The 26,798-nt window shown below is 41.8% G+C and overlaps 1 protein-coding gene across 5 annotated transcripts in view; it reads left to right on the top strand.

Moving 5' to 3' along the window:
• The window catches only part of LOC133406001 (arf-GAP with coiled-coil, ANK repeat and PH domain-containing protein 2-like), a 54,380-nt gene that overhangs the window by 1,728 nt on the left and 25,854 nt on the right, over window positions 1–26,798 (top strand). For all 5 annotated transcript variants that reach the window (XR_009769010.1, XM_061683163.1, XM_061683162.1 and 2 more), the window contains exons 2-6: window positions 16,593–16,650; window positions 21,356–21,475; window positions 21,792–21,845; window positions 22,550–22,608; window positions 25,004–25,187. Coding sequence is in view for 4 of the 5 variants with exons in the window: in XM_061683163.1 (XP_061539147.1) it covers window positions 16,593–16,650; window positions 21,356–21,475; window positions 21,792–21,845; window positions 22,550–22,608; window positions 25,004–25,187 (475 nt within the window). In the remaining variant the exon portion in view is untranslated. The remainder of the gene's footprint in view (window positions 1–16,592; window positions 16,651–21,355; window positions 21,476–21,791; window positions 21,846–22,549; window positions 22,609–25,003; window positions 25,188–26,798) is intronic.

Here is a 26,798-nt window from a genome sequence, read left to right as displayed (position 1 = left end):
CCAAGATGCTGGTCGATCGACCTCAGATTTGTGCGGATTTTGAATTAGGAATCGAAAATACATGTTTACAAAGAATTCTGTTTCTACTGCAGGAATGTAACCTGAATTTGTATGCAAGTTGGAACGTCATAAACCTATGCTAAGCCAGCAGTAAAGTCACAACTACAGTAAATATTTTTATGAAAGTCACAGAAATACAGCAGTAACTGAATGTGGCTGCTTCTGCCACTTAACCACATATTCCTACAGTCCAGAAAAACTAGTTAATTGCACGCCGTTTGAAACTGAAATATCCTATGTCGAGTAATTTGATTAAATAAAGTCAAAGCAAATCACTACCTCGAAGCTTTGCAGTGATAATTCTTCCACACGGACTAATATTATTGCAGACTCATGCACAACTCTAATATTAGGGATCATTTCCCACTTTAAAATAGAGAATAAAAAAAGTGCAATGTCTTTACTGCAAAGCAGAACTGGCTTACGCAACAGCACATATACGATCGCCAACACAAGGTAATATAAACATCGTAAGTTCATTTAATATAGCCTACCACCACTAGTTAAAATGTATTGCAATGCCCCCACAAGTGGTCAAGGATAGACACAGTGGCAGGGGCACTTTCAGTTGCTTCAATGAACAAAACAAACATGTAATAAGAACATTAATGCACGAGCTGCAATGGCCACAAGTTACAACTAATGCCCAAGGACTCTACGCTTGGGCTAGGCGACAATGGAAAAAATAATAATCACGATTATTTTGATTGCTATTGAAATCACAATTAATAAACACAATTATTTATTTAACTACCAAAACTCAACTTTAAATATAAATTAAAAGAACAACTTGAAAACAAATTAGGAAGAAGCAAAATAATGTATTAAAAAATAAATGCAGCCATGGGTAAAAACATTGGCATGCCTGGGGTGATTATATATATTTGTCTGAAAAAAAATCCTTCTCTCAATATTCTGGCATTCAGCAAATAGACATAATGTTGGTAATCCTAACTGACCTAAAATGGGAAAATTTAGTCTGATTTCGTGTCAGACATTCAGGGGGAAAAAGTGTTTGTCTTTTTATACAAAGCCATGACTGTATCTGGTGTTCCTCCTGTGCGCGCCGTGGTGTTTTAGGGGTACTGTGGTGCGATGCATGCATGGACCTATAGTGGGGCAAAAAAGTATTTAGTCAGCCACTAATTATGCAAGTTCTCCCACTTAAAAAGGTGAGAGAGGCCTGTAATTTTCATCACAGCTATACCTCTCCTATGACACAAAATGAGAAAAAAGAACCCCGACAATCACATTATCTGATTTTTAAAGAATTTATTAGCAAATTCTGATGGAAAATAAGTATTTGGTCACCTACAAACAAGCAAGATTTCTGGCTCTCACAGACCTTTAACTTCTTCTTTAAGAGGCTCCTCTGTCCTCCACTTGTTACCTGTATTATGGCACCTGTTTGAACTCGTTATCAGGATAAACCTCAAACAGTCACACTCCTAACTCCACTATGGCCAAGACCAAAGAGCTGACAAAGGGCGCCAGAAACAAAACTGTAGACCTGCACCAGGCTGGGTAGCCTGAATTGCAATAGGTAAGCAGCTTGGTGTAAAGAAATCAAAGGTGGGAGCAATTATGAGAAAATGGAAGACATACAAGACCAGAAATAATCTTCCTCGAGCTTGGGCTCCACGCAAGAGCTCACCCGTGGGGTCAAAATGTTCTCAAGAATGGTGAGCAAAAATCGTAGAACCACACGGGGGGACCTAGTGAATGACCTGCAGAGAGCTGGGACCAAAGTAACAAAGGCTACCATCAGTAACACACTACGCCGGCAGTGCTAGACGTCTCGCCCGGCTTAAGCCAGTACATGTCCAGGGCCATCTGAAGTGTGAAGCATGAGGGTGGAAGCAGCATGCATTGGGGCTGTTTTTCTGCAAAGGGACCAGGATGACTGATCCGTGTAAAGGAATGAATGAATGGGATTTCATGAGATTTTGAGTGAAAACATCCTTCCATCAGCAAGGACATTGAAGATGAAACATGGCTGGGTCTTTCAGCATGACAATGATCCCAAACACACTGCCTGGGCAACGAAGGAGTGACTTCGTAAGAAGCATTTCAAGGTCCTGGAGTGCCAGTGTCCAGATCTCAACCCCATAGAAAATCTTTGGAGAGATGTTGAAAGTCTGTGTTGCCTACCGACAGCACCAAAACGTATGGAGGAATGGGTCAAAATACCAGCAAGAGTGTGTGAAAACCTTTGACCTCTGTCATTGCCAACAAAGGGTATATAACAAAGTATTGAGATGAACTTTTGTTAGTTACCAAATACTTATTTTCCAGCATAATTTCATAATAAATTATAAAAAGAAATTTCTCATTTTGTCTCTCATAGGTGAGGTACACCTATGATGAAAATTGCAGGGCTCTCTCATCTTTTTAAGTGGGAGAACTTGCACAATTGGTGGCTGACTAAATACTTTCCCCCCACTGTACCTTCTGACATTTGGCTAAAAAAATAATAATTAAAAAAAAGTATTAATAGAACTTGAATATAATTTTTTTTCACAAATTAGGAATAATATATGCCTGTGAGTATTGTTATATTACCTGTCTGCATGTGTTATTACGGCGTTTGTGTGTGAATATTTATTTGAAAGTAAATCCCTCCCATGATCTATTGCTAATGTTAGCTAGCCCGTCAATAGGGTTATCCATTGACAGTTAGCATAGGCTGACAATCTCTAAAACGATGTGTGTTGTATTTAAATATACAATTTGTGTAATTCTCTTTGTTGTGTGCTAAGTTTTAGAGTAAACTCCAACTGGAGTGTCAATGAACACCTTAAAGCATGCTCAGGGAAGGCAGAAGAACATGCGTCACAGGCTTGCTATAAGCCACACAGGGTGTGTTCAAGTTGCGTTTACAGTGACAGGAACTTGCATCCACAACCTGCGCCGTGATACATTAATCTTTTTTCTTTGATGATAACGTTTTTATGATCGTTAGAAGCCAAAATATAAAACACAATTACATTTTGATTAATTGCTCAGCCGTACTCTACACACAGACTGCCTATCCTGAGCTAACAGCGAGCTAAGGAGGAATGGCAAAAGACCCCCAAATCCAGGTGTGAAATACATCATTCCCAAAAAGACTCATGGCTGTATAAGCTCAAAAGGGTGCTTCTACTAAATACTTAGCAAAGTATCTGAATATTTATGGCTGTGTGATATTTCAGTTTTTCTTTTTTAATAAAGCTGGACAAATTTCAACAATTCAGTTTTTTTTCTGTCGACATGGGGTGTACATTAATTAAAAAAAAAAGAACTTAAATGATTTTAGCATCCATCCATCCATCCATTTTCTGAGCCACTTCTCCTCACTAGGGTCGCAGGCGTGCTGGAGCCTATCCCAGCTGTCATCGGGCAGGAGGCGGGGTACACCCTGAACTGGTTGCCAGCCAATCGCAGGGCACATAGAAACAAACAACCATTCGCACTCACAGTCATGCCTACGGGCAATTTAGAGTCTCCAATTAATGCATGGTTTTGGGATGTGGGAGGAAACCAGAGTGCCCGGAGAAAACCCACTCAGGCACCGGGAGAACATGCAAACTCCACACAGGCGGGGACGGGGATTGAACCCCGCACCTCAGAACTGTGAGGCTGACGCTCTAACCAGTCGTCCACCGTGCCGCCATGATTTTAGCAAATGGCTGCAATATAACAGAGTAAAAAATTTAAGTGGGGTCTGAATACTTTCTGTACCCACTGTATTACAGTGTAAAACATGATTATGATGACCCCAAGTGGACAAAAATAATACATGCACCTCACATGCATATTTTGTATTGATGTTTAATAATGCAAAATAATTTTTCTTCCTATTACTTGATTGATCGATGGGATAAAATGTATAATATTCCACACTAAAAATATTCTATAGCTGCAGCCCTCGTTAATATTAAGGCAGAAAAAAAATAGACTTTACAACGATTGTATAGGGCTGATTGGTATCGGCCGATATTTAGCATTTTATGCTGATTGGATTTAATGTCATAATTCGCCGATCTGATCAATGAGGTAATTGAAAAAAAAGACAGAAAAAGACATGAACTCCACGTCGCCGCGTGCACAGTATATTTGAATCCCAAAGCTAGTTTATTTTTAGCCTTGTGTCTTTTTTGCCGCGTGTCTTTTGACGTAGTACTATAAATATCTGACAGCCAAAGAAGTTATTTAAAAAAAAAAAAAAAAAAAAAAAAAAACACGTTGGCGGTGTGGGACAGACAACACGTCGGAGAGAGGCAACACGTAATGCCCGGATCAGACTAAAAGACAAATTTGCTCTTTCACGATTGCACGATCAGACTACTGCAATAAAATCTTGTATTCCGATACCACCGCATCACGTTTTTAACAATCATTGGGCTTTATCTTGTCAACTCAAATGGGACCGGATACACTCGTTACCGTGGCGAGGACAACAAGATTGGAGCGCGCCGACGGTATTGTGAGGACAAAATGGGGGAAAATGTGTGGTGGTGGTCACCGGTGCTCAGGACAGGAGAGGATGTTCGTTTAAGGCTTGTTTGAAGTATGTTCACGTAAAGCAAACAATTTTGAACCTGAGAGAAGAGGGGAAAATTGATCAGAGCTATTGCACAAACATTGGGCATAGCCAATACAACAATTTGAAATGTCCTGAAAAAGAAACTACTTGTACTGAGCAACAGACATTGAAAATGTAGGCCATGGGTATCAACAACAGTTGATGAGAGAAACATTGTGAGAGCTGTGGAGAAACACCCAAAGACAACAGTTAGTTACATCACTGCCAACCTCCACAGGGCAGAGGTGAAGGTATCACAATCAACTGTTCGAAGAAGACTTCGAGAGAAGAAATATACAGGCCATACCACAAGATGGAAACAACTGATCAGCAAAAAGAATCGGAAGGCTAGATTGGATTTTGCGAAGAAGTACAGAGATGAGCCACAAAAGTTTTGGAACAAGGTTTTATGGACTGATGAGACCAAGATTAACCTCTACCGAAGTGATGGAAAGGCCAAGGTATGGAAAAAGAAAGGATCTGCTTATGATCCAAAACACACAAGCTCATCTGTGAAGCATGGTGGAGGTAATGTCATAGCTTGGGCTTGCATGGCTGCTTCTGGAACGGGCTCACTGGTCTTTATTGAAAATGTAACTCAGGATGGGAGTAGCAGAATGAATTCTGAAGTCTACAAAACCATTTTGTCTGGCAATTTATGGAAAAATGCATCCAAACTAATCGGGATAAGCTTTATCATGCAACAAGACAATGACCCAAAACACACTGCCAACACAACAAAGGATTTCATGAGGGAAAAAATCTGGAAGGTCTTAGACTGTTGAAGAATGTGAAGTCTGGTGAAGTCAATGGGTTGCTACTATACTATACTTCAATGCAGTTATTGCAAGTAAGGGTTATGCCACCTAATATTAAATGTTATTCACTTTAAATTAAATTAATCTAATAATGTCTGTTCCAATACTCTGTCCTGAGTTGTTTAACACATCTAGATCTAACTACCATGAAATAAAAGATGGAATTCTGAAGTTTTGTCTCATATTCATCTGTTGGTCTGAAACCCAAATGTCTTCAGTATACAACCCAAAAACAAAGGAATTGACCTTGCCGTTCCAATACATTTGGAGGGGACTGTATTTCCCAGAATGCTGTGCAGTCATAACTACAAACATCTATTTCTTAGGTGACCTTAAGCCGTGTAGTAAAGTCATCACTTGGCTATCCTCGCGCCACTGCAGACTTATCACGTTTGGATGAATCACAGATTATTTCCAGTTTTCCATTCATACCACGTTTAGCTCCAATTCCGCACACACACACACACACACACACACACACGCACACGCACACACACATGCACACAAAACAGCTTGTGTTTGGTCAGAGAGGAGGATAAAGCGGGAGAGAATGGATGAAAACATGATCCATACAACAGCAGAGTGGAGTACGTTCCATTCACCCAACATCTGTTTCCATTTTAGTGTTTGCTTTCAAATTTGGGCCAGAGAATATGGAGCCCCCAAAGAAAGAGGCTTGTTTTCAAGTGGTAATTTGGCACGGTCGTTTCTTTTTTTTTTTTTGCACTCATCATCATTTTATCCCTGGAGCTGTCCATGTTCATAAACCATGCTTTCAGCCTGGTGAAAAGACAAGACTTCGAATTTTTTTTTTTTTTGTCAAACTTGATAAATCTACGAGATGCATAAAGTATATATGGTACATGCTTCGCTGTCCTGCTACGATGATCATTAAAACGCCTTTCACAGAATTATTTCTGCTACTATATGGCTAGATGCAATCAGTAATACTAATCCTATACAAGAGCTGTGTGAAAGAATTCCAACTTTACAAAGATGTTTTTTTTTACTGTCTGTCTATCACTGTCAGGGAGGTATAAATTTAGCAATGTGTTTCTAGTAACGTAATACTGCTCTGAGCTGCTAATCGTAGCCCACGATTGGCTAGCTGCAGTACCCACTTTCACTTGAATGCATGTAATTTTTAAATTTTACAAATAGGGCTTGGCATTTTATCAATTTATTTGATACATTATATTTTTGGGAGGGGTGGGGTTACATTGATTTCTGTTCTTTAAAGGTCCCCTACCATCACAATTCTATTTCCCACTCTTTCAAGCATTAAATAGGTCAAAATGAATCTGTGACCTGATTTTAATTTGACATCTACGCGTTTTGTGGATTCAGTGCAAAAGGCGATAAACGGCATAGGGCTTGCAAAATGACCCAATCATATTTCTGTGTGTTTGTGATGTAGAAAGTTACTAATTATTAAAATAACTCCCTACTTCGTGGGTGTTACACACCCATAGAAAAACTGGCTGAGTGACATATACTGCGTCATCTGTAGAGCTTTGCATCACCTGCCAAATTCAGATGAGTTGAGGTATTAATAGCTTCAATTGTATTTTTTTTTAAATAACTAAGCATTTCGGAACCAGACTTGTTCTGTGTTCAGGTCCATTTCGTCGAGGATGACTTCGTAAATAAACTTTCACACATTGCTGGTTTGTAGTGATCGACCAGCCAGGCGGCTGCCGCAATTTAATGTAGTACAGTATAAAATAACACGTTTTGTGGTTTACAACAATACTTAACTATATAATTCATAATGTAGCCATAGATAAAATAGTCTTGTCAAGTTTATTTGTATTGCCCTTAATCACAGAGTCTCTTCACAGGCCCACAGTTGGCAAAGATTGACGACAACTAAACTTCCCAAGCGGGCAAGGAAAAACTCAAAACCCCATTTGGGGGGAAAAAGGAAGAAACTTTGAAAAGGTACCGTGGATGGAGGGATCCCCTTTCGGGATGACCAGGCTGCAGTGGATGTCGAGTGAGCAACATTTATCACAAAGTACAGTGGAACCTCAATAAAACGGACCCCGATATGTGTATCGGATAAAATGGACCGTCAGGACCAAACAGTATGTCCAAAACTTGTTTTAGTATTATACAAATAGTAAAATTTGTCACTTACACTGCTGTTGACAAAGTCTGTTAGTTCCAGAATTTTTCGCTGTTAATTTGCTGACGCTGTGGCGCAATGGAGGCAGAGAGTGGGACTGACTTATTTCCGGGTCACAGATATACAATATGACTAGATCCAATTCCAAAAGACGTGCCTCCTGTGCCTACGCTGCAGTCATGTTGAATGTGGGGCATTGATGTGGCGGCCATGTGATGATGGTTCTATCTATTGTCTATAGTACCTGGAGCGCTGGCAGAGAGAGAGCGGCATGGCTCTAAGAAATATAAAGCACAAGTCTTTGGAGTCTGGAAATTGCTATTTTTGGTACAGTAACAGTTTTTTTGTCAAGCCCTTCGCCTTTGGCAACAGATTTGGAACTAGGACGCACACTAAGTCCTCGTATATCATGAAAGTGTCTCTCCTATGATGAGTACTGTACGTCAACAATGTCACCGTGACCAAGCACACCGGTGTCATAAGTTTGGATAAAATGTGAAACTTTAAAGGTTCAAGGTTTTTTTTTCTATTTATTTTCAATAACCTTGTACTGTACTGCGTGTTTTAGGTCATGAAAAAAAATACAAAACAATATTTTTGTATGCATATGGCCTAAAAAAAAAAAAAAAGAGCTTCAATGTAACAGACATTCGGGTATATCGGAAAACTCCCCCCCCCCCCGCAAGTCGCCAGTTACATTGAGGTTCCACTGTATAGTGCTGTACAATGCTAATTAAAATGGCATAAGATTCCATTTAAAGAGATGAAACGCAGCAGGTGGATGCCTCAGGAAAGTGGTTCTGCCTCAGGTTTGGCCCGGTCGTTCGGTTGTGAACACATGCATATCTGTGATGCCTATTTCGAGCTGAGCTGACTTCTGTGATATGAAAGAATTGTTCCAACGTTCCCGCTTTCCCCTGAGTCACCGACAGCTGTCGAGTCAACAGATCACAGAGACTGAACCTGCACCTGGTAAGCAGTGCTCATAGATGAGCGTCTCTTGGGAGGCAAGATGTGTGCTTTTTAGCATGCTGGCCCGGTTGTTTGGTTGATTTAATTAATCTCTAGGCCATTTCCTTTTTAATGGACTTTTGTAATGGTAATTAACTGTGGGGATTGACAGGGTTTGTCCTACGGTGTCATTGTACACCTTCAGGCCGCACTAAATGTTCACCCCTTTTAAAGAGCAAATAGAATCCCCCAGCAGCATTATGACCTTAAAGCCGATCAGCCAATCAGCATAAAATGCTAAATATCGGCCGATACCGATCAACCCGATAAAATCGGTGTAAAGTCTAGTAATCACAGTATACAGTGAAACCCCCGCTATTAATAGGGGATAGGGACAGACCTGTCCTTTATGCCGTAAAGCCGCAAAGTGATGCCCTCTCTAAAAGGGGGTAAGCTTGATACGATCAGGATTTTTGGCGCCGATCAGCGAGGTTAAAAAGAAACGATCACAAGATGGAGGAATGTGTCTATTTAAATGTGTCTGTTTTCTGCGTATCTTCAAAAATATCTTGAAATGTCATGTATTCTAATCAGTCAGGTCAAACCAACATTACAACATGACAGAAATAATGGGTGCTAACTCAGTGTAATTCAATTACTTTTTGTGTGTGTGAAGTAATTTAACTACAATACTTTAAAGCATGATTCAACAGAACGCCGGTACAACCGTTAGTGCTCGCTACATTACGTTTTGTTGCCTGTTTGCGCGCCGTATCGTATTAAAAGTACGTGCACATACCTCAAGCAAGCCTTGAATTAAGTCCTCTCCCGACCACCAGCACACGTTTTCCGCCATTTTGTTCTTAATAGTACACACGACTCTATCGATTGTTGTTGTCGTGGCCGTGGTACGAGCGATATTGGCAAAATTGTGCACATTTGCCATTAGGTCAACATGGTATCATATTTCCCCTCATGCTGAATCAGAATCCTCTTTATTTGCCAGGTATGTCAAAAACACACAAGGAATTTCTCTCCTGTAGTTGGAGCCGGTCTAGTACGACAATAGACAGCCATTTGGACAAAAAAGTATTTTTTGTCCAAAGACATAAAAACAAAACACTATGAAGAGTCACTTAGCCTCTAGCAATGGAATGGCATAGTTTAGTTAGTTTGCATTGATCGATAGCACCTACCTTAGGGAAAGAGCTGGAAGAGGTGGTGACCAATATGTGGAGGGTCCAAGAGGATTTTACAAGCTCTTGTCTTAGTTCTGGCAGTGTGCAAGTCCTCAAGGGTGGGTAGGGGGGTACAGGTGATTTTTCCGGCAGTCCTGATTGTCCGTCGCAGTCGGAGTTTGTTCTTTTTTGTGGCAGCACCAAACCAGACTGTGATGGATGAACACAGGACTGAGACGATGACTGCTGCGTAGAACTGCCTCAAGCGCTCTGTCGAGATGTTCTAGGATGAAGTGCTGCCCCATCTTGACTGCGTCATCCACAGACCTGTTTGCTCGGTAGGCAAACTGCAGGGGGTCCAGCAGGGGTCCTGTAACGGTCTTGAGGTGGTCCAGCACGAAGCATTCAAAGGATTTCATGACCACAGATATCAGGGCGATAGGTCTGTAGTCATTCAGATCCGAGATTGCAGGTTTCTTGGGGACTGGGATGATGGTGGAGCATTTGAAACAGGATGGTACTTCACACAGTTCCAGAGATCTATTGAAGATCTGTGTGAAGTCTGGCGCGAGCTGGTCCGCGCAGACATTGTGGCAGGCAGGGGACAAGGTCTGGGTCCGCCGCTTTGTTGATCTTTTGTAGTTTGAGTTTACGACGTCCATCTGTGTGGTGGATGGCAGATGAGAAGGAGGCTCGCCATAAATTATCATTAAGGATGTGTGTGTGACGGCAAATCGCTGGGCAATTTGAAGCCTTTCAAGCTGGTTAGCTTATCGTAGCACACGAGCCGCTAACAACGATAGCAGAGTACCCCCAAGACGAAATTTGGGCGAGCAAGAGGAGAACCATGGACCAATGTCAGAATTGAGCTGGGCGGTGGCCTAAGGCAGGGACCTTGACGATCCGATCCCCAGCGACAGAAGCTGGCTATAGGGACAACGAATGTCATCTCTCTGGCAGGGAAGTGGCCCGAGCTGGAGTGTGAGGTTGAGAAGTTCCGAATAGATCTAGTCGGGCTCCTCTCCACACGCGGCTTGGGCTCTGGTACCAGTCCTCTTGAGAGGGGTTGGACTCTCTTCCACTCTGTAGTTGCCCACGGTGAGAGGCGCCGAGCAGGTGTGGGTATACTTATTGCCCCCCGGCTTGGCGCCTGTACGTTGGTGTTCACCCCGGTGCACGAGAGGGTAGCCTCCCTCTGCCTTCGGGTGGGGGGACAGATCCTGTCTGTTTGTGCCGATGCACCAAACAGCAGTTCAGAGTACCCACCCTTTTTGGAGTCCTTGGAGGGGGTGCCGGAGAGCGCTTCCGCTAGGGACTCCATCGTTCTGCTGGGGGACTTCAATACTCACGTGGGCAATGACAGTGAGACCTCGAAGTGCGTGATTGGGCGGAACCCAAGCGCTGTTCTGTTATTGGACTGTGCTTATCACGGATTGTCCATAACGAACACCATATTCAAGCATAAGGGTGTCCGCACGTGCATTTGGCACCAGGACACCCTCGGTCGCAGTTCAATGATCAACTTTGTGGTCGTGTCATCGGACTTGTGGCCGCATGTCTTGGACACACTGGTGAAGAGAGCGGTAGATCGACAGGCGGGTCGGTGCAGTGATGCAGACTTTGTATCGGTCCGTTGTGGTGACGAAGAAGCTAAGCCAAAACGTGAAGCACTCACTTTACCGTTTGATCTACGTGGTCACGAGCTGTGGGTTGTGACCAAAAGAACAAAATCGCAGATACAAGCAGCCGAAATAAGTTTCCTCCGCAGGGTGTCCAGGCTCTCCCTTAGAGAGAGGTTGAGAAGCTTGGTCATCTGGGAGGAGCTCAGAGTAGAGCTGCTGCTCCTCCACATTGAGAGGAGCCAGATGAGGTGGTCAGGGCATCTGATTTGGATGCCTCCTTGGTGAGGTGTTCCGGGCACGTCCCACCGGGAGTAGACCCCGGGGACGACCCAGGACACAGAAAATGGATGGATGGATAGATTTCTAGCTATTGAATTGTTCGTATCGTTCGAAATGAATCAATAACGTCCTTGTATCGAATCGGGAATCACAAATTTTGATAAGAATCAAATCTTTGCTAAAACAAATCATTACACCCGTAGTTTTAAAAATAAATGTAAATGAAAACGACAGACAAATTTAAACAGGTTATCTTTGTAGGTAGCAGTATAGCCCCCCACACACACACACCATTTTTTTAGAGGAAACATCCAAGGCACCTGTTTCAGTAGGAATCAAAATGTATTTAAATGTAATTAGTAGGGCTGCAATTAACGATTTTAACACACACATACGTAATTTTGAGACGATCATATGTGACGTCACTCAGGGAAACAACTTTTGGTTTTATTCCTGTGAAAAATGTAGCAGCATTGGTAATGTTGCATGTGAAAAGAAAAGCTGTAGGTGACTTGTAGCTGGAGGAGTTTACCGGCTTACCGGACTCTACAAGGGAAGTGCGGGCTAGCTAGCTTGCTCACCAGTATTACAGATGAGTTGAAGGCTCACTCTTGTCATTTAAATTGAATAAGTAGCGGGCCAGCGTCAATAGCTACATGGTGCCCGCTGGCCAGACACAATGGCGTACTACCCGGTCTGTGACACGCATATGTGGTGCACATGTATGTGACGGTGCTGTTGATAATAGAGTGTCCCGTCTGGAAGAAGCAGTCAATTACTATGTTGCAGCCCGCAGGTCGCTTATAACTCAAATGGAATTCCAAACAATGATCGAGACGGCGTCACAGCTCTCTCTCGCTCTCTCGCATTTGCTCTCTCTCACTGGCTCTCTCTCACAGGCTCTCTCTCATGCAGGAGGGTGAGATCGCAGTAGAAAAATTACAACTTTGTACCCATAAAACATGATCTCACACAAATACGACTGAATGTTTTTTTATCGCACAAGCTGAAAAAAACAGTCACAGTCTTGAGCCCTGTGAGTGTATGGTATAAACACTGATCAGAATTTGAGACAACAAAATCAGCCTTTGCTAAACGGTTAGCATTCATGATTAGCATTAGCGCACTAGCAATTACCATTTTAGGTAAAACAAAACACACGCTAACTACCATTTAGCTCACTCATACGTCACGTTATACACTATATTGCCGAAAGTATTCGCTCATTTGCCGTGACTTACATAAGATCTGAAGTGACGTCTCCTTCATTTTCAATAGGGTTTAATATGACATTGGTTCACCTTTTACATCTATAACAGCTTCAACTCTTCTGAAAAGGCTTTTCATAAGGTTCAGGAGTGTGTGTGATGGGAAATTGTTACCATTCTTACAGAAATGCGTTTGTGAGGTCACACAGTGATGTTGGGCGAGAAGGCCTGGCTCTCAGTCTGCACTCTAATACATCCCAAAGATGTTCTATCAGGTTGGAGTCAGGACTCTGTGCTTTCACTGGAACGAAGGAGCCAATATTTTGAACAATTCCATGGTCCCAACTTTGTGGCTACAGTGATTACTTGTGCCCTTTAAGTAGGCCAATTGATTGATTATAAGTTTGACGACACCTGTGAGGCTAATTAGAGGACATACCTTGTTTAATCATGTCCCTATGGTCAAATTATTTTCAATCTTTTTTCGGGGTCCCATCATTTTTGTTCAGGCCTGTTTAATGAGTTTGTTTTTTAAAATAATTCTGTTGAACTACAATTCAAAAGCACTCTGATTTTCAGTGGTTAATTCTGTGATCCTTGTGGGTTTCTCTCATTAACAGAGAGGTACCAATAATTTTGTCCAAGTGTGTAACACTCAGCAAAGATAAATGTTATCTATGAGTAAACAACACAGACAGTGTAAATTCCTTTCTTTGTCGCAATCCATATTATATTTGCAAAACTATTTTTGTCTCTTTCTACCTGCCTTATTTTGGGGTGACTTCAAAATAGTACCGTTTGAAACTGTGAAACCATGCTGCATTGAACCTGTCAGGCAGAACGAGACACAGTTGCACCAATTTTAAGAATTTTTAATATTTTTTTAATTGCGTGAACATCTCAGTTTTAAGAGAGACCATCCTTACTGTGGCGAAATATCACTTCAGTGAGAACAGGGAGCTAAACATTCCTCGAGTGCTGAATTGGCCTTTTCCTTGCTAATGTGGTTTACAAAGCTGGCTTTTTTTTCCTTTCGATGGGCTGTAGACTCCATCAAACCACACCTCAGTCTTTATCTAAGCCATAGCTTCAACCTCACTACCCAGCTTTCAATCACGTCTTGTTTCTCATATTTGTTTTGTCATATACAGAAAAGGCAGAGTCTAGTACACAGAAGACAGTATACTGTATAGTTACAGACACTAAACTGCTGTCGGGATTTTGACATCTATGACATTTCTGAAATGCAAAAGTAGCCCCACATATCATATCGCAGTCTAATTTAGTTAATTCTGATAAAATTAGAACAAAGTCATTGCTTGTGTGCCTTGTGCAGTTTCCATTACCTTTTTTTAGCTTTGCTCGAGCCAGATGTCAGATGATTTGCCAAAAGTGCTATGCGCGTGAAGCAAAATACCTGCATCACCCCGCCTTCGTCACAGCAGCATGTGGGCTCTCCACAGATGCAAACTTATTGATGCCACTTTGAAAAGATGAGATAAGCATGTTTGCACAAGTTTTTCGAGAGTCTATGTGTTGGATTTATCTCACCAAACATTATAATGAATAAACACAAAAGGAATGAAGACGTTGGTCATTTTACTCATGAGGAGGGCGCATGGGAGATTGTTCAGATTACAGCCTCTCAACACGCTCTAAACAATCTCTCCCGTCGCTCCTGCATTTATTTGAAAATAGGGAGGTTTCTAAGTTTACAAGACATAACGTACTAAGCTACAAGACACAACACACTAAGGGTAGGGTTTCAAGGTGAAAACATGGCACCTGCCACGTCCCGGCCACGTCCTTCTCTCAGATGATTCCTGCTGAGTCATCTTCTTGAAGGCGAGACATCTTTCTTTCTAAACATTGTCCATAATACTAATGCAAGCTAAGCAAATAAATGATAACTTCTACAATATATCTAACACTATGTAAAGAAAATAATCCTCCTAGTCCCTTTTTAAAGTTGGTAAATATTTGATATATATTTTATTACATGATTTAAATGACTTGTTCATTTACTGTATAGATTTGTGTACTGTATACTGAGTATCTTCAAAAGTATTGTCTATTCAGGTCGTATTCTAATCAGTCAGGTCAAACCAGCATTACATGACAGAAATAATGAGTGCTATCTTACTGTAATTAAATTACTTAATTGTAATTAAATTACTTAACACACACCAAAACTTTAGAGCATGATTCCACAGCACTCTGGCATGTTTACGTACAACCATTAGTGCTAGCACAAGCTTGCTAGGCTACATAACGTTTTGTTGGCTGCTTGTGAGCTGTATCTTATTAAAGTACGTGAACATACCTCAAGCAATCCTTGAATGAACGTCTTCTCCCGAGCACTGGTGACCACCAGCATCACCACACGTTTCCCCCCATTTTGTTCTTTTTTGACTAACATAATACATATGCAATCCAATGTTGTTGTCGTTGTGGCTATGGTAACGAGTGTATCCGGTCGCATTTGATTTGACAAAGCCCAGTGATCATAAATGACGTCAAAAGACACGCGACAAGGCTAAAAATAAATTAGCTTTTGGATTCAAATATACTGTATATGACGGCGACGTGGAGTAAATGTCAAAATGTAAATGATCGGATCGACGAATTATGACATTAAAGCCGATCAGCATAAAATGGAAATGGAGGAAATGTAGTCAAATGCCCATATCTAGTCGAGAAAGTTACTTCTCAAAAAATAAATAAAATGTCTTTGTCCTTGTTGTCTACTTCAATGTTTTTTCAATCTAGTATGTTAGTTACCTATATCTCACAAAGAAAACAGCAGAATTGTTCTATGGATTGGTTGATTTTAACTTCTGTATATCGCAAGTAGTATCTAAACATAGTTAGCAAATTAATTGATTTACACATTTGCACAGGTGCAAGGGCTATGTTTGGAATGTCTACAGCTTCACTTGCTGCCAGTGCATGTTTTTAACAATAAATATAAATACACTTGATAGCTGTTTTGCCTACATTGCGTTGGTTTCAGTACATTCACAAGCTTTGAGGTAATAGTCATGTTGTCCTTGGTCGCACAATGACCACAGCATGTTTTTTTCTCACTGTTCACATTGTGTGTCACCTGCATTAGGACTGAGTATTTTTGTTGAAGGTAACTCTAAGCAGTAAATAAGAAGTCACTTTCTACTAAGTGGATTTGATTGGTTGCATCAGGAAATTGAGTATTTTCAATGCGGTAGGTTGCTGTGTTTTGTACTTTCTGTATTACGTTTTCTCTGACTCTTGCACATTTTTCCACTTGATTCCTTCATCTAAGCGTCTCTTGCTAAAAGCAGAGCAGAAGCTGAGGCAGCTTCTTGTGCTGTGACATGATGCTAGATGATGTTGGTGGCAACCGTGGCTCCATTTGAAAGGAACAAACAGCTGGAGAGAATTTGGCAAATGTTCCGCTTTTGTAGAAGGGTGTTGCTCTTAATCCATCTGCTCTAATCTGCCCCATTTATTGAATCACTCTCTCTTTTTATGTCATTGAGAGGACCGTTGCTGACCTCATGCATTTCTTATACTGTACTATACTGTACCTTCAGTAGTACAAACAATTTATATTAACCTGATCTAAAGACAAAATGATAGAAAAGTCAACAACAAAAACAGTAAAACTAGTTGTGTAGTTTCTTTCATAATTTTGACTATTTTTTTTAACATTTCTATTAAGCATCGGTGTATCACAGATGACTAGTAAGTTAACAGAATTAAGATAACATTTCTTTTCAAATGTTGTAATTTTCCTCTGCAGAGCTACCATAGAGGAAGTGGAGGGGGACGTATGTGAACTGGAATCCAAGCTTGACAAAGTGAGTACCACACAAGAAAAACATTGCTCAATTGTGCATTTGTTCTGTTGTGTTAAATTGCATCTTCAGAGGCTATCATGTAAATGTGATATTGGAATTTGATTCCATTTCTTGTCACAGCAGCTCAGTGAAACACTGATGTATCAACCCTAAAATGACACACGCTTGCGTTTCAAGAAAACCACTTTTCCACTAAACATTGTAATTTCCCAACATCAGATGAATAACAGATGAAGCAGTTGTTTTGCAACTAACCAAACCCTTCAAATTTTGTCTTACCAGTGTGAATTTATAGTTGTACTGTACATTTTATCTGATTATCTGTATGCAGTAATTCCCCCTCCATCACAGGGGTTACAAATCCAGTTCACCCCCGCAATAAGTGAAATCCAAGATATCAAAATCTTCTTCTTTTCCTTTCGGCTTATCCCTTTAGGGGTCGCCACAGCGCGTCATCCTTTTCCATGTAAGCCTATCTCCTGCATCCTCCTCTGGAAGACCAACTGCGCTCATGTCTTCCCTCACGACATCCATCAACCTTCTCTTTGGTCTTCCTCTAGCTCTCTTGCCTGGCATGAACACCGCTCGGGTTCTGATCGGGGGGGCTGTTCCTCCCAAATCACGCCCTTCCAGGTCTCACTCTCATTGCCCATTTGAGCATTGAAGACCCTCAGCAGAACGATGGAGTCCCCAGTGGGAGCGCTCTCCAGCACCCCCTCCAAGGACTCCAAAAAGGGTGGGTACTCTGAACTGCTGCTTCAGTCAGGACCCGTCCCCCCACCCGAAGGCGGAGGGAGGCTACCCTCTCGTCCACCGGGGTGAACCCCAACGTACAGGCGCAGAGCCGGGGAGCAATAAGTATACCCACACCTGCTCGGTGCCTCTCACCGTGGGCAACTCCAGAGTGGAAGAGAGTCCAACCCCTCTCGAGAGGACAGGTACCAGAGCCCAAGCTGTGCGTGGATGCGAGTCAGACTATATCTAGTCGGAACTTCTTGACCTCACACACCAGCTCGGGCTCCTTCCCTGCCAGAGAGGTGGCATTCCACGTCCCTAGAACCAGCTTCTGTACCCGGGGATCGGATCGCCAAGGTCCCTGCCTTCGGCCACCGCCCAACTCGCACTGCACCCGACCCCTCCCACATGTGGTGAGCCCATGGGAAGGGGGACCCATGTTACCCTTTCGGGCTGTGCCAGGCCGGGCCCCATGGATGCAGGCCCGGCCACCAGGCGCTCTCCTTCGAGCCCCACCTCCAGGCCTGGCTCCAGAGGGGGGCCCCGGTGACCCGCATCCGGGCAAGGGAAACCTGAGTCCATTTTTTGTCTTCGTCATAAGAGGTCTTTGAGCCGTGGTTTGTCTGGTCCCTCACCTAGGACCTCTTTGCCATGGGTGACCCTACCAGGGGCATGAAGCCCCAGACAACTTAGCTCCTAGGATTATTGGGACACACAAACCCCTCCACTACGATAAGGTGACTGCTCAAGGAGGGTCACACTCCTCAGCCTCCCTGGTAAGGTCTATTCAGGGGTGCTGGAGAGGAGGGTCCGTCGGTAAGTTGAATCTCAGATTCAGGAAGAGCAGTGTGGTTTTCGTCCTGGCCGTGGTACAGTGGACCAGCTCTACACTCTTGGCAGGGTCCTCGAGGGTGCATGGGAGTTCGCCCAACCGGTCTACATGTGTTTTGTGGACTTGGAGAAGGCGTTCGACCGTCTCCCTCGGGGTGACCTGTGGGGGGGTGCTTCGGGAGTATGGGGTACCGAACCCCATGATACGGACTGTTCGGTCCCTGTACGACCGGAGTCAGAGTTTGGTCCGCATATCCGGCAGTAAGTCAGACTCGTTTCCGGTGAGGGTTGGACTCCGCCAAGGCTGCCCTTTGTCACCAATTCTTTTATGGACAGAATTCCTAGGCGTAGCCGAGGCGTAGAGGGGGTCCGGTTTGGTGGCCTCAGTATTGCATCTCTGCTTTTTGCAGGTGATGTGGTTCTGTTGGCTTCATCAAGCCGTGACCTCCAACTCTCACTGGAGCAGTTCGCAGCTGAGTGTGAAGAGACTGGGATGAGAATCAGCACCTCCAAATCTGAGACCATGGTCCTCAGTCGGAAAAGGGTGGCGTGTCCTCTCCGGGTCGCGATTGAGATCGTGCCCCAAGTGGAGGAGTTCAAGTATCTTGGGGTCTTGTTCACGAGTGAGGGAAGAATGGAACGGGTGATCGATCGGTGCAGCGTCTGCAGTGATGCGGACTTTGTATCGATCCGTTGTGGTAAAGAAGGAGCTAAGCCGGAAGGCGAAGCTCTCGATTTACCGGTCGATCTACGTTCCTACCCTCACCTATGGTCACGAGCTGTAGGTTGTGACCAAAAGAAGAATATCCCGGATACAAGCGGCCGAAATGAGTTTCCTCTGCAGGGTGTCCGGGCTGTCCCTTAGAGATAGGGTGAGATGTTCGGTCATCTGGGAGGATCTCAGAGTCGAGCCGCTGCTCCTCCACATCGAAAGGAGCCAGATGAGGTGGCTTGGGCATCTGATTCGGATGCCTCCTGGACGCCTCCCTAAGATTCGTTCCGATTTTAGTCCGAAAATTCGGATTTGCTGATGGCTTTCCATGTCCACTCGAATCACTATTAGAGTCAGCACTGATTTGTGTATATCCCTAATAAAATGATATTATCCGATTAGTAAATGTCAGATATCTCGAGACATTCTGCAGCTTTTCTTCTTAAACTGTTGCATTTAGATTTTTGTAATAACGCCTTTTCCCCCTTGGAATTGTACTTTTTTTTGTTTTCCTTTTCAGTGTGGCTCCAATACTTGATATAAATTAGTTCTGCATCATCACCGCATCTGTATAGCAAACCAATTTAAAATATGTTGTCCAAGCAGCAGAGCCTATGTTTACTTACTGAGGGAAAGACCTTGGGCACAAACTATGTTCATTGTTCCTGGACTTAACAGTTTAATCACCTTCCTCCTCAAAACCCCACCTCTGTGACTCCAGCCTTCACTTCCTTTCTTGCTATAAAGAGGAAGGATCTACTGGCGAGTGGGAGAGTCTGTTAGCAGTTGTGTGTGTGTTGATGGGTGGAGACTTTAAACAACTACACATACACATAACGTACTTAACGAGACAATATGAAAGGACTACATTCCTGTGATTGTTAGTGAACTCTCCTCAGACTTAAATTTTCATCCTGGTGACTACTATTCTGTGTATTCTTAACCCCTTTTCCATATTGATGCAACTCATCAGTCAGTCTAGCTGTGTATGTGTTGATGCAGTTGCATTCATTATGTCTGTCTTTGTGTGTCCCCAACTATTGTATATACACTAGCTATATTGTCAAAAGTATTCACTCACCTGCCTTGATTCACATGATTTAAGTGATATCCCATTTTAAATCCATATGGCTTAATATGATGTTGGTCTACCCTTTGCAGCTATAACAGCTTCAGCTCCTGTGGGAAGACTTTCAACAAGGTTTCGGAGTGAGTTTATGGGAATATTTGCCCATTTTTCAACAAGCATATTTGTGAGGTCACACACTGATGTTGGTCGAAAAGGCCTCGCTCACTGTCCACTTGAAATCAACCCAAAGGTGTTTTATTGGGTTGAGGGCAGGACTCTGTGCAGGCCAGTCAAGTTCATCCATAAATTCTCATCTGTTTCTTGCACAATCCTGACCTCAACCCTATAGAACTTTCAGATTAATTAGAGTGGAGACTTGGAGCCAGGCCTTCTCGTCCAACATCAGTGTGTAACCTCACAAATGCGCTTCTGGAAAAAAATTTCATAAATTCCAATAAACAGTCCTAAACCTTGTAGAAAGCCTTTTCATAAGAGTTTAAGATGTTATAATTGCAGAGGGTGGATCGATGTCATATTAAACCCTATGGATTAAGAATGCGATGTCACTTAAATTAATATCTGAGTCAAGGCAGGTGAGCGAATACTTTTGGCAATATCGTGTGTATATACTTGCCAATGTATTCAAACCTCGCAGAGTTCTTCATAATTTGAACAGTTCTCATCAACGGCTTTAACCAGGCCAGAACCACATGTTCCAGTGACTAGTAAATGAGCAGCTGGGGATGTGGAGTTTGCATGTGCTTCCCGTGCTTGTGTGATTGTCAGGCTCTCTGTGCCCTCTGATTGACTAGCGATGAGTCCAGTGTGTACCCCACCTCTCACCCGAAGTTAGCTTGGACAGGCTCCAGCTTCCCCTTGACCCTGCACAGGATAACCAGTACAAAATTGATGGAAGGACCCAACAAAGGGGAAGAAAATGGCATGAATTTATATAACAAGAATTTGATCCATCCATTTTCTGAACCGCTTAGGAATCCAGAAAAATACTTTTTTTTTGTGTGTGTTTTGTTAATTGGTACAGAAAATTGATGAATTGATGTTTCTTTCAGACCTTGACAGTTGGTTTCTTTTTTTTTCTTTTTTTATTTTCTCTCTGTTGGCTGGCTGCATTTTGGCACATGCAGTACACCTCTGTGGGAGAGGATGGATTATCCCCAAAGTCTGTTTATGTTTACGTAACCTGAATTTTTCTTTGTCCCCCCAGTGACCCATAAGTGGAATAAGTGCCTTTTTTATACCAAGAAACTAACAATGTTTTAGACTCATACTTGACACCTCCTAATGAAATTCCTAAATTATACCACTTTTTCTTGACATTCTTTCTTATCTTTCTTTAGCTGGTGAAGTTGTGCATCGGGATGATAGATGCTGGGAAAGCTTACAATGCTGCCAACAAACAGTTTGTCAACGGGATCCGGGAGCTTGCCCTGCAGTCTACCAAAGATGAGGTCATTGAGGTAAATACAAATCTGACTCATATCTCTTTTGTGTTTTTAAAATGAAGCTGTATTTGAAAGAATTTCATCTAACATTTCTTAGTATGTTTTCTTTAAGCTTGCTTGAGCCAAAAACATGACATAACCTTGTTGTATTTCCCTGAGTGAGCATTTGTTGTTTCTTTTTAACACACAGTGTTAATCATGTCATATTATGATGGTGTAGTTTGCATTTGATTGAGCATATCATTGTCTTATGATTGTCGATGTAATTTTGCTTTCTACTTACTCTTGCATTGTTTTTTTAAAACTGATATTTGTCCTTTTATCTCCACAGTCTAGTCTCTCAAAGTTTGCAGAAAGCCTTCAGGAGATGATCAACTATCACACGGTATGCTCATCCATGTGAAACAGGATGTGTTTTCAGTGTTTGAATTCCCTGTTGACAGCTGGCTGATGACAAAACCCATCTGGTATGACAGTCTGAAGCGGCATCTGAACATCAACAATTGTTCTGCTGCCCAAGTAGCTATGGGCATTTAAGAGTTAAGTACATTTTAGAAATGGGTAATTTCCAATTATTCAACACTACAGTATATTTTCACAAAGGTATCCTAATTCTTTAAGATTCTTTTAAATTCATCAACTATCTATATTTGAGCATGAGAATGAGTGCTGGTCACGTCAGCTGATTCTCATGAGTGGTTGTTGCCACTCAGCGATCTTTAAGCACATGATCTCAAACAGTGCTCTGTTTGACAGTGGTAGCCTCTCCTAGCCACACTGCTCATATTGTCTGCTCTGCTTACCAAATTGCATAGAATCAATGATCAGAGTGAAATGCTCACATGAGAAATCTTTGCATAGTAGTGGTTAAGCTATAACTGAATGACAAAAATATACATGCTCTGTCACAATGAACACAAATCCAATCAAACATACAGTAAGTGCAGTTGACTTGCCATTTTATACCTTGCAAATAAATGCAGTTATAATCCTTTTTTTTTTTACTCTCTTGTTACTCTCTTGGAGAACTGTTTCTCTTGTTTCATACAACAGTTGTTCATCTAAATGAAATAATCTTTTACTGTACAGATATTATTTGATCAGGCCCAGAGATCAATCAAGACCCAGCTTCAAACATTTGTTAAAGAGTGAGTATGAAAAGAATAATGAATATTAGGGCTGCATGATATTGGAAAAAAATTACATTTTCCCTTAAACCTGCGATATATATTGCACTTTTACAGGATAACTTACACGTAACGTGAAATCGAGCACACATTTCTTTTTCCCTCTCTAGAAAAACTATGCTCAGTAGAGCACTAAAGCATAGAGAGTCATTTTGTATGAAGTCCACCTGTATTTAAATGCACTGTAGCATTGAGCAATAGTACAGCAGACATGTTAAAATACTTTCTTTTCATGCCCAGTTACAGTATACTGTAGAGTCATTAGCACATTCCTAACACTATTTGTTTTTAATCACTTTTATTTCACACCTATGTTTTCACATATGCATTACTACCGTATTTTCACGACCATAAGGCATAAAGTATTAAAAGCCGCAGTCTCAGTTATGGGGTCTATTTCTGTATTTAACACATACATAAGGTCTGTATTTAACACATACATAAGGTGCACCGTATTATTGGGTGCAAGCATGGTAAAACATATGCTAGCTTAAGACATACGTTAGCATGCATGTACGCTAAAACAATGTTTTTAAAAAGCCAGCGGGAGCAAAACTGAGTTCGGTTGTACTTTATTGAAGTATTTATGTTCTCACGTTATTTTTTGATCAATCCTCCTCCACAAATCCATCAAAGTCCTCATGTTCTGTATCCAAAATGAACAGCTGGGCAAGTTCTCCATCAAACACGCCAGGTTCCCTCTCGTCATGGTCTGAGTCAGTCTCGTTGCCGTGCGGCTCCTCAGAAATGATGCCGGCTTTTACGAAAGCTTGAACAACTGTGCAAGCAGACACGTTAGCCCAAGCGTCCACAATCCATTCACAAATTGTGGTGTAACTCGCCCTGCGCTGCCTCCTAGTCTTTGTAAAGCTGTGTTCGCCATCTGTCATCGATGGCTCCCATGCCCCTCACAACTTCACTTTGAATGCCCTGTTTACACTGATGTCCAGCGGTTTGTCAAGCCTCCCGGAATGATGGAAAGCTCCGAGTTATTGCACTCAGTCGAATGGTGACTATAGAGACGCTTCTCTTCTTGACTTGGCGAAGCTCGTTTTCCTGCCACCTCGCCTTGTTTCTGCGTTTAGTTTTTCTTTTCTTCCCGCAGAAACTCAGCTTTGTCTTCTTGACTTGGCGAAGCTCGTTTTCCTGCTTCCTCGCGTTGGTATTCCAACTTGGGCCACCTCGCCTTGTTTCCGCGTTTTGTTTTTCTTTTTTTTCCGTGGAAACTCAGCTTCGTCTTCTTGACTTGGCGAAGCTCATTTTCCTGCGTCCTCCACTTGCGAACCATGGATTCATTGATCTTGAATTATCTCGCGGCTGCGGCTGCTCGATTCCCATGTTCATCCGCATAACTAATAGCTGGCAGTTTAAACTGTGCTTCGTAAGCGTGTCTCTTTGTAGGTGCCATTTTCGGGGGTCCTTAGCAAAACCGATGCACATACTGGAACGTTGTCCTCATTAATAGTTAATATTAAGAACAAAATACGTATATTAACACTCTGGGCTGCTCTGTGGGTGTTGTTTGATGGGTTATAATTACCGTAACATCGGTGCTAGTCTTATTAGCGAGTCTAACCAGGTCCCTCTGCTGGTTGCTTATTAATATTACAGTTGATTGACTGCATATCAATACACCCAACATTGCACAGGACCGTTATGTGACTATTGCACACACATACATTGCGATGAGGATACTCAAACGATATATTGTGCAGCCCTAATGGATATAAGAAATGACTATAATTTGCCTTCCATTCTGAAGCCAAGTCAGATAAATTATATAAGGAGGAAGAGAGCAGGTATACTTTAAGAATGGTTTGAGGATGAAAAATTATTTGTTTTTCATGGAGACTTATTTCCAAATATAGCACTCCAGGTGGGCTGTTCTTTGAAGAAGCAGTGGAATCTTAACCCTGGTTAATTAGATTTTTAGGAATGAGTATTTTTTGCCCCTGACTCACTCAGGCTTAACACCCACATCGGTAGTCACAATGCTTGTCAGATAAAGCGGGGAAGTGTGTTCCTTTATAATCACCCACTGCATTACAGCATTCAAATATGACTTAATCTCTCTAAACCCAAAGACACGAGAGAAGAAATGTGACACACAAGAATATTTAATGTGTGTACACTGCAGACACTTGCAGAAACACAGCTTCGTTATCATAATGAAAGACTTGGGATCTGTATGGACTTATTTATTTAAATATATTTATCATTCACCCTGCTGTGTTGGATCTAAAATTATGATAACTTGGCTTCTTTTCAAGTTTCACTTTCACCGACCATAGTCTTTACAGACACCGTAAAAAAACATCTAAAACGCTACCTGTCTGTTCACCTATCCAATTGCCAGTGACCTACGTAAGTTTAAAGAAGCCAAGAAGCAATTTGACAAGGTGAGTGAAGAAAAGGATGCAGCACTGATCAAGAATGCCCAGGCTCCCCGCAACAAGCAGCATGAAGTGGAAGAGGCTACCAACATCCTTACTGCCACACGCAAGTGCTTCCGACACATCGTCCTCGACTACGTTTTGCAGGTAGGATGGCATATCAATGCACATTGTAATATTCAGTGACAGGAAATCAATGATATGTTAGGAGATGGCCAGGTTTTCTTCTGTCTTTTATTATAATTTCGCCAGTCGTTATTTTCCGTTGAAAGTAATATGTCAGCATATTGTCTAAAATCATTAAAATGTACTTGTTACTTAAATTGGCCGGTGTTGTTCTTTTAGTTAATTGAATAATCAAGTTATTACACCATTTTGGTTAATGGAATAATAATTTTTTTTCTGAAGCTCAATAATGCAAGTTTCTTTACTGAGGAGGTTAGTTTTTAAATAGGAAAAAAAATAGGAGTAGCATGCATCTTTCATCAACCAGGCGTTCTAAAATGCTGCACTAGCAGTCACAGATTTGAACTGAAAGCCTAATTTGCTGTGTCAGGGTTAAACATGCTGATGTGGTACAAGGAAGAATCAAACTCAGACGTGTTTGATCCGAATAAATACAAAGTAACACACTACCAGATGGTAGAGGACAAAGCTAAACTGGAGGAATCCTATTTCAGATGTACTTGTATAGTGGAGATGGATATATAGTGCAAAACAAATTATTTAAATAAGAGTATGTAAAAGAGGAAGAACAAAGACAAGAGGAAATGAGCAATAGAACAAGTAGAAATCCAAAAAGCCTCACAGCCACATTTGGATTAAAACTATTGTGTGTGTATGGCCAACCTAAAAAGCCTCAGAAGCAAAAAATGCAGATGTGGAAAATAGGTTTGGTAGTGTGTTCCTGTGGTTCATTGGACAAGTTTAGTTCTCTCAGAAAACAAAGCTTAGCCCTAGTTGTTCCTGCCTTTTGGTCTGCATATTGGAAATCTTTGTGGCAAGCTGCTGGCACAGCAGAAAAAAAACCTCCCACTTATGGGTCTTGTAGGAAACAGTTAAGACTTGGAATTTAGCTTTCCTGCGATAATGTAAAGTGACATACAAGATGAAAGAGGCAGAGGAACTTAGTTGAGAGAACGTGTAAGCCTGGTGCATTTATGATACTACTGTGTTGTGCGATATAATTCTGCATCATGACATCCCTTCATGAAGTGAACAGCTTTAATCATTTACTACTGTTATATTAACTATGGTAGTGTTGGGCTCAAATACATCATAATATGTCTTTACTGGATTAATATACAAATCTCCACTAACATGAAGGTACATTTTATAAACCTGAAATATAGCATTCTACATGGGGGGGAAAAAAAAACAAAAAACAGTTTATCATCCGAACGAGAAACTTTCTCATTCTAATGAGAAATGTTCTCATTACAATGAGAGAGTTTCTCGTTACAATGAGAAACGTCTACCTGTCTGTCTATCTGTGAGTGGTATCTTATTTATACACACACACACTCGCAAATATGGCTCAGCTATTCTATACCCTATACTGCTATATTCGTGTGATGAAAGTTTACATTTATACTCACCTTATGATCTTTTAGTTGGTCGGTGACACTATCAGGTATATTCCTTGTTTTGAGGAAAGAGCAAGTTCTCTTCTGTTGCTATTCTCTCATCTTACATGCGCTGGAAGCAAGTTGTAAAAATGCTACTGTACGGCTACCCTAATGCAGGAAGGTAAATAAG

The sequence above is a fragment of the Phycodurus eques genome, chromosome 8 (assembly GCF_024500275.1).
Source record: "Phycodurus eques isolate BA_2022a chromosome 8, UOR_Pequ_1.1, whole genome shotgun sequence".
NCBI classification, from domain to species: domain Eukaryota; kingdom Metazoa; phylum Chordata; class Actinopteri; order Syngnathiformes; family Syngnathidae; genus Phycodurus; species Phycodurus eques.
Note: the sequence above shows the minus strand (reverse complement) of the source record. Positions and strands in the feature narration are given on the sequence as shown.